The following is a 15,828-nucleotide window of genomic DNA, read 5'->3' on the forward strand; positions in this document are numbered from 1 at the left end:
TAAAGACCAATTACAAATCGTAACGTACAAAACAAAATATAGAAGGGACAAATTCAAAAACAAGGAGCGCAACCTTTTCGCGAAATATTTTTCTTTGAATCTTAAATAGGACATCATGGTATAGTGACAATTATTGTGTCCCGCTGGATTCCTTCCTTGGTCATATTAGACGATGATGTCCTGTTCACATGTGAGATCTATACGTCTTAAACCAACTCCCGTTTGAGGGGGGGGGATTACACACCGTCTTTGTGGGAAGACAATAAGGGGCTCTTCATTTAAATTTACATTGAATCTGGCACACTATCCCATGGCAGCACAGCCTTCGTGACATTGATTAAACTCTTTAAAGTTATATAAATAAATACATCATTGGATTATAACGCCTGTCCCACCCCCGTGGACGGTGTCTTCAGATGACAGTCTCCGATAACACAAGTGCCTGTTGATCAAACATTTGTGATCCCGTTTTGTCGTTTGTCGAAAATATGTCCTTAACATTGGTGAAAAATTGGTTTGTTTTGTATGGCATTTAATGACAAGATGTGTCATCTGTGCAGTGTGGACAATGTTTAATTTAAAAGGGCGTTTAGTGTCTTCAGTAAAGAGACATCCCAAATTTATAAATATGATGTTTTTTGTAAATGTCTAAATGTTTCCACGCCAAGGTGCATTTTATCGATAGAGATTTAAATATTACATGGCATACATCACTAAATATTCCAAAGACATTTTGTGATAAATGATTGCGGAGATTGATAACAACATGTTCTAGGGAATTATGTCAAGGGCGGTACAGTAACATTTTTAGAATAGAAATGACAGATACATAGCCAAATGTGTAAGTGATTCATATGTACCCACTGTAGGGGCATGTGTGTCGAAACCCAGGTCCGGCAAACTTTCCAACACAAAAAATGTCAACTAATATCTAAAACCTTTTCTCAACTATAATTTAAGCATAGTAGACATTCAATCTTCTTAAATCTAACATGTGTTTAATGTAACACATGCAGTGCCACACTGTGTCACCAATTTTATTCAAAGACACACATCTTTGTGTCAAGGTCAAAACCCATTTTAGCCAAATCACGAGATGATGTTAAACTTTCTTTTTAAAACATTAAGGAGAAACATTGTCTGTCAGGACCTAAAAGCTTTAAAATCCATTTTCAAAATAGTTCAGATCTTATTAATTGTATTAAAATCAACAAAAACTTTCCCCAAGTACGTTGTATAGTCCTAAACAAGCAGCTAGCATCTGTTAAGTATCTAACTTCTTTTGAATCATAATTCTAACCTCGACATAAATTCAGAGTTTGTTTTCATTTAACTTTGCCCAGAAAACCTTCAGCATATTGTCTCATTTGTGAAACATCGTCTCCTTGTACGTGACGCAAACGACTTTGCAACAGGAACAATAGCCTATTATGATCCTACCGACCTGGCCCCTGTAGCGGGTACACAAGAAACGTGACGTCAGCAGAAGTGGCGTTCTTATGGACGAGCAAGTCCGCATGTCCAACTAGTTATACATGGATTACTGACCAATCCCGTCGAGGGGCTTTCATGTTGTATCCATGTACTCAGACTTCCAGATGACCCCAACATGACTTCATTCAAGCCATTCCCTCACTATCCGCGATATTTCTATATGTTTGGCACCAAATGAAGCTGAACTACAGATGGGGTCTATAAAAAAGAATAACGGTCTATTTCAACGCTTTTCAACATGTACATTTACCCTTTGCGTCTATTAAGAACGGCGATTCTAATTTGAATTGCCTGAATTTTGTGAATGTTATTTTCCTTTGATAGCAAGGGTGCTGTGTGTACGTATGTGTGTGTGCGTGTGTGTGTGTGCGTGTGTGTGTGTGTGTGTGTGTGTGTGTGTGTGTGTGTGTGTGTGTGTGTGTGTGTGTGTGTGTGTGTGTGTGTGTGTGTGTGTGTGTGTGTGTGTGTGTGTGTGTGTGTGTGTGTGTGTGTATTTTCTTTAAATACGTATTTATATTATGTAACTACTTCTACGTGCACACAATTCCTTTTGTACACAAAGAGCATTTTCCATCCCTATAATGTATTTTTCCTCAACGGGACAAATGCTAATTCACATATTTACATATTTAAAAACCAACATGTCTCTATTCAGCTTTGTCACTGAAAGGTCTTTGAAGAATTCGGTATACGTAGTTGAGAAGCAAGCAGATAAACAAAGCTCGTTGGGCACGCCGACTGGGACAGGACGCCGACGGGGACAGAACGACGACTCCCATGCCTCAAAAGGGCGGTGTGAACAAAGGAGAAACAATCAGGATACACATTACACAGGAGATAATCTTCCGATTCTTTTGCACTCTGACATAACATGTGACCTTTTTATGACGTAACATAGATACATAGATGAATACATACATTCCTTACACATCGATGTGTGAAAAACCCATTTGAGATCTCTGGTACCAAACATGTGTGTGAGATTGAATTCCAGGTCGGTGATTGGCTACCCCATGGTGACGACTAAGGTCATATTATGACGGACTTCTTTTCTGCTTGTTATTCATTGATAAGTTTCTCGTGTTTTAGTCGAATAATGTTCATACGTCTGTGTCGACACTTTAGGGGTTTACAGTATTAAATAGATGTTATATCATCTTATCTTGTTTGCATTATCATCACGCGTTGACAATCTATATGTTACTGGAGAGTCACACTAGATATTAGTGAGCAATACATCTATCATGACCGGTGCGCCACTGCGATCATAAAAATAGACAAAATATGCATCTATTCGATGGTAACATGGGTGCGATTTGAGGATGTGTAAGAAATATATTACTGCACTATTGCCTGTTGTATACCATGTTTCTGTCAACTTGTTTCAAAACGTATCGAACTCGCATGTATGCTGCATGGTATCAGGCAGACATGTGTGTAGTAATCTGACTTTTACACGTATGGTTACATGTATATACCTATAGATTTTGTGCTGTGTATATGTTTTTATGGCTAATAATCATTATTTTCTTATTAAAACAACAATTGCGACCTTAGGTTTTCAGGCTTTATGTTTTGTATTTTTCTTTTAAGTGAATCAACGCATTTTGTCAGACCACTGAACTGTTTCATTGTCACTATGTGGTACCCCAACCAAACTATCTCAAGTATTTAACACGAGTGACCAAATACTGCAAACAGTCGGGTAACAAATCTGGGTCAACACCGTGTATTTGCATTGGCAGAGACTGGTCAGTCGGATCAGGTGTTCTATATATTTGAACACCCATGTACAAACGGCCCTATCCTTGATCTTGACCAATTCAACTAGCAGACTTACGAAACATTTCACACAGTAGATTGAGATCAACATCAGGGCTAGTGTACACATCTTGAAGCTTTTGTCTTTGAGAAGCAAAGAATGAAGGTCCAGCTTTGTGAATAAGCATGGTGTGTCTTCTGATTCTATACATAAACACAGAATCTTGTCCTTACTTAGTACTCCAACTTCCAAATGCCTATCAAAGAAGTTACAGAATATAACATTTGCTCACTACTATTAAGAAATTTAGAAATGATACACATAAGGAAGATAATTTATGGATGTCAACTTCTTTATTGTGAGTGAGTGAGTGAGTTGGGTTTAACGCCGCTTTTAACAGTATTCCAGTTATATCGCGGCGTGTCAGCTTAATGTGGGAGGAAATCACGAAGTGATGCAGGTCTCAGACGTTTACCACTTCGGTGAAACCCGCGAGCACGGGTATGGTGCTGACAAACCTAGAAACATAATTGGGGCGAACCGGGAGTCGAACCCACAATCATAGGTTTCTGGCGTGCCCAAGGGACCTATATCACCTATATCAAAAACTTTATATCGTTATGTACTATAATCTCCAGCTTATGGCCACTACATTTGCTTTAGTTGTAATGGACATGTAAATATTATTCACATTTCATTGAAAGACACATTTTGCTTACAACTAAGCTTTAAATCAAGGTTACACAATCAAAATGACCTGGTAAAGTCATTCCTGAAATTGTTATGGTAGACATTCAGAGGAATTTACTAAATATGACGCATTGCTCAAAAGGTTTTGATCAGGTTTACAACATTCCAACCTTTCATAAAGTTTTATGGTAGACCTATGGAGCACATGCACATTTCCAAATTGCCAAAATAATGTCCGATGCAATTCTCTATTTTAACTTGTACCATATTTACCCGTTGTTATTTTTACATAGCTCAAAACTGGCATCAGCAATTATGTAACCTATATATGTATAACTGCTCCCGTTGGTGAAACCTGATGACCTTTGATGTCTTCGTCGTGGGTGTTGTCGTCTCACAGACGAGCATGTAGGCGTGACTGGTCAATAGGTGGAGTTAACGCGAGGGCCCTAAGCTGGCTGACCAAACACATAGGTGAGAAATCGTCTCCTGATCAATGGCTCAGGAAAAGATAACCCTCAGAGAGTGTCATTCATCTCTGGATTACTTCAGATAGTTCAACGCCCATGCAATGATCAGTATCTTTGGAATTCGCACTTTGAAAGATTAACACCTGTTAAAAACAAATTAGAATGTTGGTTTTGCATTTGTCTTGTCATACAAATAGTTTGTAGCTCTTTTTAGACAAAACAATGTCTGACACGTAAAGAACATAATTTAATCCATAGATATCCTTCGTTAACAGAAAAAAGTCGCAATGCCAATTTGCTTAAACTTTTAGAAACTTCTTTTATAAAAATAATGTTTTTTCAAGCATTATAGTGTTGAATCGTTCGAATCTCACACAGATTGAGAGTCCTAGTTACACAACTACCACCGATGTTTGGGTTGTAAAGAAAGAAACAAAATGGACGTTTAATTGTTGAACATGTCCTTTTGGTGAGCCGATTACGTTGCTTCTTGCGCCTCTGTTGACAACCCATGTACATCCTTTGTTCATTTATCTAAAGGTGTCATGAATCTAATATTGAATATGTTAACAATATAGCTGTGTTTTCAAACATGGTGGTAGCCCAGTCCGATCAAAGTTTGATGGACCCCTTTAAGCATGAATGACACACTCTATCAAGTACATCTTTCAACGTCTTAAAAATAACTACATCATGTGGGTGACATGATGGAACAGACTAGGTAAATGGGAATAATGGAGAATTACTGCTATAAAACATGATCCAGACCATATTTGTTGCACTGACGCATACAGTATTAACAATCGCAACCTGCCGTAAAAGGCGACTATGCTTGTCGTAAGAGGCGACTAAGGCGATCGGGTTGCCAGGCTCGCTGACTTGGTTGATGCATGTCATCGTATCCCAATTGCGTGGATCGGTCCTCATGATGTCAGTCACTGGACTGTCTGGTCCAGACTCGATTATTTGCATAGCTGGAATATTGCTGAGCGCGGCGTTAAACAACAAACAAAGACAAAAAAACAAAGGCAATCAGAACCCATTTGCTCGTTCCACAGAGCAACTGTAGTGCTAAGTAATGCCCATAAACCAGTTGCATAGCTGAAGTCATTACAACTACTATAAAGACACCATTACAAGTTTCTCGTCACATTTTATAATTCACATTTCCTTTATGCTACAGAAGAAAAAAATGAACATGTAATAAGAAATGGACAATGAGCTTCCATTTCCTGAAAAGACTTGACAAAGGGTGACTGCAGCCACATCTATGGCGACACGGTCAACAAATGACGGGCGTGTAACATCACTTCCTGCAGATAAATAAATGAGCCTACTGGGGAAAGAAATGTCCTATTGTCTGTGAAATCCCAAAGACACACTAGATCTGTGGTAGGCTGTGTGATATGGCGTGGGCCCGCACGCTGATATGTGGAAAATGAGGATGCAGGAATCAACGCGATGAAAGACCATTGTAGAAATGCGACTGTGATGGGTAGGTCATACATATTTGTAAGTGGTCAAGCTGTGTAAATACACACGATTTAGAAACGTTGACAATTGATATAGGTTACAAGAACAACATTGTTGTACATCACTCGTCACTTGACACATATTAGTTGAATAGACCAAAATATAGAAAACAGAAGCTATTAATAAAAGGGTCTTGTCTTTCTGTTCTCCCAACTTTTAAATGCCAACCAAAGATTTCAAAACCAGTGTATCGATGTCATAATCAATACACTTCATTCATTGGGATTTGGACATATAAATTTATACCATGGGCTTGTTGAGAATGTTCAACAAAGCCGATAGTGTAACATTTTGTAAGAATATGGAAAGGTGGGGAACCTTTGAGTTCATGTTTTCACTTTCACAATCCCAAATCAAATGGTCCAGATGTAGAGTTGTATAGGTTTGATCATGGACTGTATTATCACATACTTATATTACTGTAATGAAGACGTCATCACACGCACAGGTAGGGTATAATTCCTGCATGCTGCATGGTGCGTGGTTAGTGGTGAAATTCTATCACTAACAGTGATATGTATAACAAGTGATATAAGTAAAATACCTTTGTGGGGGATGGGTTTTCTGTATTCAAATGAAACGCAATATTAATGTGGTCCAGCTTCACTACCGAATAGTGGAAAACTGGCGCGGTATGTCAGCACATTTGTGTCAAAATTATATGATACGTAGCATAACTTTGCCTAAAACATATCTATCAAAGTATTGAGTTCAAAAGCAGGTTAGTACGTCCAACCTGCTGATACGGTTTTATATTCCGATCGAGGTCTAAATAAGAACTAGAGGTCAAGTAATGTTATATATGTAGTTCCAGTTGAAAATACGTTTAAGTTCATAACTGTACATCAATGCAATTCTCTGTGCTGTGTATTTAATCGTTAGGTTGAATCTGTTTTTGGCTCTATATTTTCTCTATGCAATGAACTACACGTTTGGTAATCGAGATTTGAGTTTATGTCAACATAATATGTAGACGTGTATCTCGTCAGTGGAATACTGAGCAACTGTCAATGGACAGGTGTCACTTATTTCTGTCAGGGTAATCGAGTACATCACGTTTCTTGATTTACTCAAAACACTACTCAGGATTACGACATATTTGATTCTGAAGTTTGTCCTTAATTCAGCCTTAGATATTCTAACTGATTAAAATAACTGCGCTCGCAAAATTGTCTTGCCACGAGTGTGTTCAGCTAAATGAGTAGAATTGTGACATTTCAAATTGACATGCTACACATTCTGTGAAATGCCCCATTCACTTATAATTACATTCGCTTGTAAAAGCAGGTGCTAGTTTTCCATCTTGAACTTGGACACGACTCTGTCTAACCAAAGATGACAGACGTTGCAAAATATTTGAAATGGTTGTTGTCACGTTGGAAACTGACGTCGTTCAGAAATGCTGAATTTACCCCCCGAAAAAGCATGTTGATCAGGAAATTGACAACTGTTATAAACAACAGGTATTTTGTGTTGCTGCAAGTTACAACCCTCTCTTTAAACGTCAATTGTCTGATCGGTGACTCTCAGCAAACAACAAACACATGAGGCCATGCTGCACTCAAACATATCGAATTACTTCCGCCTTTGCTTCTTTGGGTGAAACATGGGTTTATAAAGAATTTGGTTTAACTTTCACCGGAATTCACAGTATTTTGAAAACAGCACCCGACCATATTTTGGTTGGGCATGTTATACGTGGGGTATTGCAATGTCTAGGTATATTCAAGCATGGGAGTAAACTGCGCCTTCAGTATGGGGGAATTAATGTTAGATCAAAGTAATTAGAGAACTTGTTATTTAAAAAATACATCCTTTATAATAATACAGAATATGTACATTACATCGCATTATGTGACCATATTTGTGTAACGAATTCATAAGAAACTCAACCTCAAGACATAGACCAATTGCAATCCTATAGGTGTTTCATCGTCATATCTCGCTAAATCCCAGACGTGCATGCTTTTTGTCTTTAACAATGAATTATATAGTTCTGAAGTTCAATGTGTACCCAGTTGGCAATGCTGCACCTATATATTCACAATGTGAAGTTTTGGCATATATGAACTGATATAATACATTCGACCTTGAATGTGGAAATACTCAAGGTATGGAGGCACAATAACCACCTCTGATGTGACTGACGGTCTCATAAGTACAATTATAGACTACAAAATGCAGTGTTAGATTTGGAAGGAAACACCATAGAAATCGACTAAGCGTGTGTAGTTGAAATTCTATGGACCACAGACCTTGAAAGACGGCGTTTTCATAGCCGACTGTAACGTCATATTTTCTGCGTCACTGTGAGCGATGTGACGTCATAATAGTGACGTCCGATGTTCTTTAGGGTGCCCACTTCACGTCAGAATACGAAGATGTTGTAAAAGGACTTCCAATGCCTGTTTTATCGTTGATTTAAAAATACAACGTTGAGCAATATACAATATAAACTTGGTTTCGTAACTCAAATAGATAACCCACTGAAAACATTGGACTCGATCCATATTGCTTCACTCAATATGTGAGCCAACACCAATGAGTTCGCGTATAGTTTTGCACGTACGGTTCCAAATATAATTTAGCTTTTTATTACACTCAAATAGTTACGTGCATTTGTGTGTGCCTGTGTGTGTGTGTGTGTGTGTGTGTGCCTGTGTGTGTGTGTGTGTGTGCCTGTGTGTGTGCCTGTGTGTGTGTGTGTGTGTGTGTGTGTGTGTGTGTGTGTGTGTGTGTGTGTGTGTGTGTGTGTGTGTGTGTGTGTGTGTGTGTGTGTGTGTGTGTGTGTGTGTGTGTGTCGGCGTGTAATAGTCTTATGCAGGTGTAGGTAGTCCATCACAAATCTCTCAACAGGCTCAAATGAACCCCCTCGCTTAAATGACTCCCCTGACTATTTAAAAATCGGGCGGTCGGGCAGCCTAGTGGTTTAAGCGTTCGCTCGCACGCTGAGGACCCGGGTTCGATTCCCGACATGGGTACAATGTGTGAAGCCCATTTCTGACGTGATGTTGCTAGAATATTGCTAAAAGCGGCGTAAAACCATACTCACTCACTCACACTTTCAAATGTCCATGGTTGGTTGTATGTTCTGGTCTATTTGTGTATAAATTCATAAAGTTATTGGAAGCGCATGAGGATGGTGTTGTGGGGTGTTGGTGTTGCTTGACTGGCGCATGCGCCACCCCCTATGTTGTTACGTTGCTATCTGAACCCCCTTGTATATGTGGTCACCATTTCCAGGATTCGTATCACTACATAGTTATTTGACCACAACAAAAGTCGTTGAACCAACCATGTTATTTGGTGTTTTTTAAGTGTTAAAAGATTATTTGTTTATTTCTACATTCACATGATTTCATGATACAGTAAACTACGGTTATAACGAACTCAAAGGGACTACAAATTTTAGTTCGTTATAACCGTAGTTCGTTATAAACATATATACAGCATATATACAGCAAATGGCCGGGACCAAAAGAACAGTTCGTTATATCCGCCAGTTTGTTATAAGCGTGTTCGTTATAAACGTAGTTTACTGTATATGGTACCTTTCCTTGTACGTGTGTACATGTTAGGTTGATTATAGTCGGTAAAATTGCATGTACCCTTCAAACAAACACAGGCAAACTTTAAAAAATGAAAGAACTTCGTATCCATAATTGGAATCCCAATACAGTAAAGTACGGTTATAACGAACTCAAAGGGACTACTAATTTTAGTTTGTTATAACCGTAGTTCGTTATAAGTATATATACAGCATAACTACAGCAAAAAGTCGGGACCAAAAAGTAAGTTCGTTATATCCGTCAGTTCGTTATAAGCGTGTTCGTTATAACCGTAGTTTACTGTAGTTCAATGTTCTGTGGAGAAACCGTTCCAGGAACCAGGACTCAATGTTAACGCGTTCTACATGCGTTTTACATATGGGGCATTGACATGGTCAGAAAAGAATTCTTAGAGCTTACGGTTTCGGCATAACTTTGAAAAAGAGTGAGTCTTTTTGCGAACACCTGTTGTCGTCACTGACTTTCAGTGACTCATTCATACTATTTGCACAACTAGTTTTAATTTTAAACTGGAATTTGTTTCGTTGGAAAATCGAAACTGGTTGTTCTTTAGGATTGACATTATATATTTCTACAACATCTGGTGTTTCATAATAGCAAATCATTTTTGTATGCCTGTAACAGCTGGTTATTTTACATGGGTATTTGATATTGGCCCGGACACACATTTCAGCAGGAGGTAAGCTAATGTAGTTTAAAAAGATATTATTCACGAAACAATTGTTAAAATCAGTCACCTGTTCAGACAACCAAATATTTACTCCCTTTAAAATAACGTGTATTTTAATACACAAGAAATGTTTAACAAACAATAATTGATGTTCACCGTCATACTTGCCTTCCAGCCAGACACGAATTGATTTTAAATAGTTGATGTGACCGTCATATAATGTAATATAGATAAACGTTGTCTATAATAGTGTGTGGAATTGAATACGATATTGAAATTATATACGTGTTCATTGGGCGAGACATTTCAAAACAATATGCAGTTTAAGGTGTGAAGATCTTTAGTTGAATAATAAGAATAGAGTTGAACATTAGAATACTATAAAGATGTAGGGAATCGATGTGGGCCTTGGGTGTGTGTTTTGGGCCTAGTAGAGGAGAGTGACCTAAGTCTAGGTTGAAAGAACTCAAGATTTGGTTTGAAATGGATCAAAGATAAAACTGCAATAGAACTAGAATTTTCAAAATTGACATGATATTTTGGTCTCAACAAAAACGAAATGATGTATTAAATCATATTATAACTTCAACAAAACAAAACATATTCCAATCAAACATTTCCGACTCTATACCAAATTTCACACACATCAAACAAGAAATAACCGATTCATATTACATCGACAGAAATATATCATATGCACAATGTTAAAACGCACAGTTCATGATATTTTGGTCTCTCTGTCACTACCTATTCGTGTAAACCCACGAATTTGCACAATCCAACATTATGACACTGGAATAGATTTTGTTTGTTATCATCTACAGATATACTTTGTAACTTGTATGTAGTTAAGATTGCATGTGAACTATATATATTCTGTAAACTGATTGTTTGTATTCTCCAAAAAGAAATAAAATCATAAAAAAAGATTTGGTTTGAAACTAAGCTCAAACCACACAGGAGTGAATTTTTAAGAGATTGATTTCAGCCTGTCTCACCGGCTTTAAATGCAGGCGTATTCAGATACTATGCCGGAATTGTAACAAGAATACCCTGCTCAAATGGTCTAGGGACGACAACTGACCAGTCTTTCTTTTATCCCCTTAATGCCGAGCTACATGCAGGGTAACAATAAGTAACAAGTATTAATGTACTTTGGTATTACGCGGCCAGGGGATCGTACCACCGACATTCCGCTCTCCGGAAAAGCACTCTGTCCACTGAGGCATAGCTGATTACATAACAAAAGCTACAGAGGGCGAAGCTACATTACGATGGTCAAGCCCATGAATTGTAAAATCCTCACATCCCTACACAGTCATGGTGCTCCATAGCCTTTATATGTAAATTAGATTTTATATAAAAAAACATTCCTGTAGGTCTCATTGCTCTACAAACAGAAAACAGTTTTACTTGTGGTTTGCACTTAATCCTGTCACAATCAAGCAGCTTTGGTCGCGTAGAGTGGGTGGATGGAGGACCTTGGTCCGCAAGCTTGACTCCTGTGGAGTTTCTAAGGCTTTGGTTGCGCCCAAAACTAAAACACAAAATATGTCTCCTAAGGCAAGTGACTTTGTCTGAAATATGCCTCTTTTCATCCAGCAGTGAATGGGGGTACCCGCTAGGTATCCTATTGGTGTGATTGTAAAGCTTCTAGCGCCTTATAAGGTAGCTTGGGTTGTATTATTCTCCCAGGGAGCTGAGAATAAAATGTTATTTTTAATTTTAATTTTTATCATTATGATGATGATGATGATGATGATGATGATGATGATGATGATGTAAACCTCTTGTGCTTGCAGAGTGTCTCCTCTCTTGGAACCATCGAGATCAGAGTGGAGAGACTTGAGGTTGCGGAAGGGTACGACTGCACACAATGCCAGCTGATGATTCGCGTGTGCGTGTACGAGAGGGGACGGCCACTGTGTGAGGACTTCCAGGAAAGTCAAGTACTAGGTACGACCTTTTTACTTCTACTCGTTTAGCAAAGACAGCACTGAATATAGTCAAATCCTGAGATGTTTTACATGAAACGGATGCTCTGATAACGTCGCGTTAGTGAGGCAACGGGTTGTAGCAACCAATAATATATTATGAGCTACAGCACGTGTTTTGTCTTTGGTAAAACAAACGAATTCAAGTCGAAATATTTCTGGTATTATAAGAGCAGTCAGTATCCACTGAACCCATCACAATACATTCTATAAATCTTCTGAACTGCAAATAAAGAAGTATTTAGAAATAAAAGAGATCGCTGGTCGCTGAAACATATGTAGATTAAATTTTATATAACAAATATAGACCGTTAGAATATGATTAATAGAACAACTTCAACAGCCTATATAGACGATGTTAAGTTCAGAAAGGAGAGTTTTAAAAAACTTCAGTGTTCCTCTATCACAATAGAGAGTGATCTGGAATAAGAGGTGTTTCATCTAACCTTGAATCTATTACAGTCGGTATTTGTCATTTCTCGTCATTTAATCAGTCCCAATATGCTTTTGTAATTACTCTTAATTACAGTAGTAAACAGACGTGTGTAGTTCTTAAAACTTTTACTCGGCGCAGAAGGATAACGGTGGTAATGTAACGCATTTTGCTAAACAACATCAACATTTACAATTACATTTAATCCACCAGTAAACATTGAAGATATTTAAGTGGTACAATGACCTTAACACCACCAGTGAGGAAGTGTTTGCGTCGATTAGAACCAGAACACATGTCATTTTTATCGAGGGAAAAGCGTTCAAAACTCCCCCAACAACCCCTAAAAACTAGCGTTTCTTGGAATGAAGTTGGGAGTAGCCTACATCCTCGAGAGCGGTGAGAATCTTGGCAAGTCGTCATGACCTACTAAGACATCCATCAGGGTGGTAATACAGTTAGCTCTGACATTTGACAGTCCTATAAAGAACATACCTATGTCAAGACATTTACCCGCCTTCTAAGTCGCGCAATTCCGCCCAAGTCAGTGTTAGCAAACTGTTGACTTACCGATATACTTGCCGACCTGGGTATATGTAACGCTGAAACCGACAGGACTCCGACAACACGTAGTATGTGAGGAGGGATTGGCATATTGAACCATGTCTTAACAGATGCATTGCCAGATGAGTTGGTCTGAGATAGATACCCAGCTATGCGGAGTGATGAATGTAAGACCCGTGTCTGAAACATCCCTTACCCAGCAATGCAGAATGATGAATGTAAGACTCGTGTCTGAAACAGCCCTTACCGAGCAATGCGGAGTGACGAATGTAAGACTCGTGTCTGAAACACCCCTTACCCAGCAATGCAGAGTGATGAATGTGAGACCCGTGTCTGAAACACCCCTTACCCAGTAATGCGGAGTGATGAATGTAAGACCCGTGTCTGAAACAGTCCTTACCCAGCAATGCAGAGTGATGAATGTAAGACCCGTGTCTGAAACAGCCCTTACCCAGCAATGCAGAGTGATGAATGTGAGACCCGTGTCTGAAACACCCCTTACCCAGCAATGCGGAGTGATGAATGTAAGACCCGTGTCTGAAAAACCCCTTACCCAGCAATGCGGAGTGATGAATGTAAGACCCGTGTCTCAAACACACCTTACCCAGCAATGCAGAGTGATGAATTCGTCATATATGTTCCTAAGAGTGACAAAACCCTTTGCATATTCATAAGCAGTCTCTGGAAAAAACAGTGTCCATTGTACGATTCCGACTATATCATAAGCATGTGTCTAGGAATCCGTCACAAACACATACAAGGGCAAGGCAATTATTAACCTAAAAGCAACACGGAAAAATATGGTACAAGACAAAATAGGGAAGTGGACATATTTTCTGTCACTGATGCGTCTAATTTTGAAATATCCTCCTCGTGTCGACCATAAACCTGTGTGAAAGCTTTACCCACGCCGTCAATATTGTAACCTGATTAATCCAAATTTGAGCAAGAGTGGTATGACGCTCTTTGAAATCTTCAGAGAAAGTGCATGCTCGACTGTACCTCAAAAGATGAATAAAGACAACAAAAACTGCAGCTCGACATAAAGAGAAATTTGACTGTGGGAAGGTTGAGGTCCTTCCTCTGGACATACTGTCTTTTGGAGAGTTTTCTGTCAATCTGAATCTTTTTGCACATCTACGAGTATTAGCACATGCTGTAGAGAAGTGACTATCTAGGAATAAACCACCCAGTGGTTATTGAGCAATGTAAATAAAGCGACAAAACCCTTTCCATATCCAATAGAAATATCTACATAAAGCAGTGTCGGTAGTACTATTCCGACTGTATCATAAACATACGTTTATGAATCACTATCAAATGGTGATGATACCAGGTGTTCGCGAAAAGGTCAGCGTATCCTGTCCCACCAGTGACACCCGTCGCAACACACGCAAAGACAAGTCAATTTTCATCTGAATAAACACGGGAACGAATGGTTAAGTCAAAATAGGGAATCATATCGGACATCAATTATGTCACTGATACGTCAAATCTGGAAATGTCCTCCAAATGTTTACCATAAAACGTATGTACCCGAAATGTGTTGTAACGCATTGTTACAATGCATTAAAGTCTGTTATTTGTTATTCGTAAATATGCATTTATTTGAAGTTCAAAATATTTTCATTATGAATAACAAATAACAATGCTAATGCTAACAATTCGTAACAACACGTTTTGGATTACCAGACACCATATTTCAATTTATAGCCCGGCGCAAAGCAAAGGTAATGATAAGCCTAGCGTCCATTTGGTGTTCAGATGGGGAGTGGGATGGGTTTGTGTTTGGTTTGACTGAAAGAAAAATTTCGTCTTCAGGTATTACTTAAAAACATTTGAAAAACTGGTAAAAAAATAAAATGTACGGCATCTCCTTTCACTGAATAAAATTGCGTGTTTGGAAGCAGTGACCCCAAATATCCTGCCTAAAAAAAACACAAAAAAAACAAGAATCCCCCCCCCCCCCCCCCCCCCCCCTCCCCTAGAACATTAAATAGTTAATCCTTGCATTAGTGATGTCACATGCATACATTTAATCTCTGACTAGACGATTTCCTCTGCTACCCCTCGGTATACGGCAAACACCAAGGGCGGGTCCAGATAGCCAGTGTGACACAACCCAAGCCAATGCATTGTACTCCTCGAACGTGGCTGTGTACACATAGTGTAAGTACCTCTCGTGACTGTAGTATCACAGTTGAGATTACTTTTTGTTGATTGTCCGTTTTTATTCGTGTAAGATCCATTTGTAAATAAATTCTTTAAACAATGTTTTGAGTGCTTTCAAGAATATATCATTTCTGTGTCCATGTTTTATCGTTGCAACAACGGGCGGAAATGGAGCGGGATTGCAATAGGAATTTGTATTCATGAGAAAGTGACGGGTAAACACGGGCATTTAAAACCTTTTCTCACATCCTTTAGATGTTTCCTTGTTTATCGTGATGTCAGTTTATGTAGGTGTTATTGCCATTATTTTAGGGATGAAAATATAATGATTCTGCGGATGGCAATGTCTTTATAATTACATGACCACCTTTTCAAGAAATGTTATTATTCTCTTGACCGTGAGATTATGTTATTTGTCATGGCCGTGTGTTTTCAAACACGTTTTCTGTGAAATTGAATTTATGCCAAGCAGATAAC

The 15,828-nt window shown here is 38.6% G+C and overlaps 1 protein-coding gene across 1 annotated transcript in view; it reads left to right on the forward strand.

Moving 5' to 3' along the window:
• The window catches only part of LOC139463982 (fibropellin-1-like), a 62,685-nt gene that overhangs the window by 6,670 nt on the left and 40,187 nt on the right, over nucleotides 1–15,828 (forward strand). Inside the window, exon 2 of the mRNA XM_071245458.1 lies at nucleotides 11,991–12,144. Coding sequence (XP_071101559.1) covers nucleotides 11,991–12,144 — 154 coding nt within the window. The remainder of the gene's footprint in view (nucleotides 1–11,990; nucleotides 12,145–15,828) is intronic.

Source organism: Haliotis cracherodii, unplaced genomic scaffold (assembly GCF_022045235.1).
Source record: "Haliotis cracherodii isolate W230 unplaced genomic scaffold, xgHalCrac1.p SCAF_16, whole genome shotgun sequence".
Taxonomy (NCBI): domain Eukaryota; kingdom Metazoa; phylum Mollusca; class Gastropoda; order Lepetellida; family Haliotidae; genus Haliotis; species Haliotis cracherodii.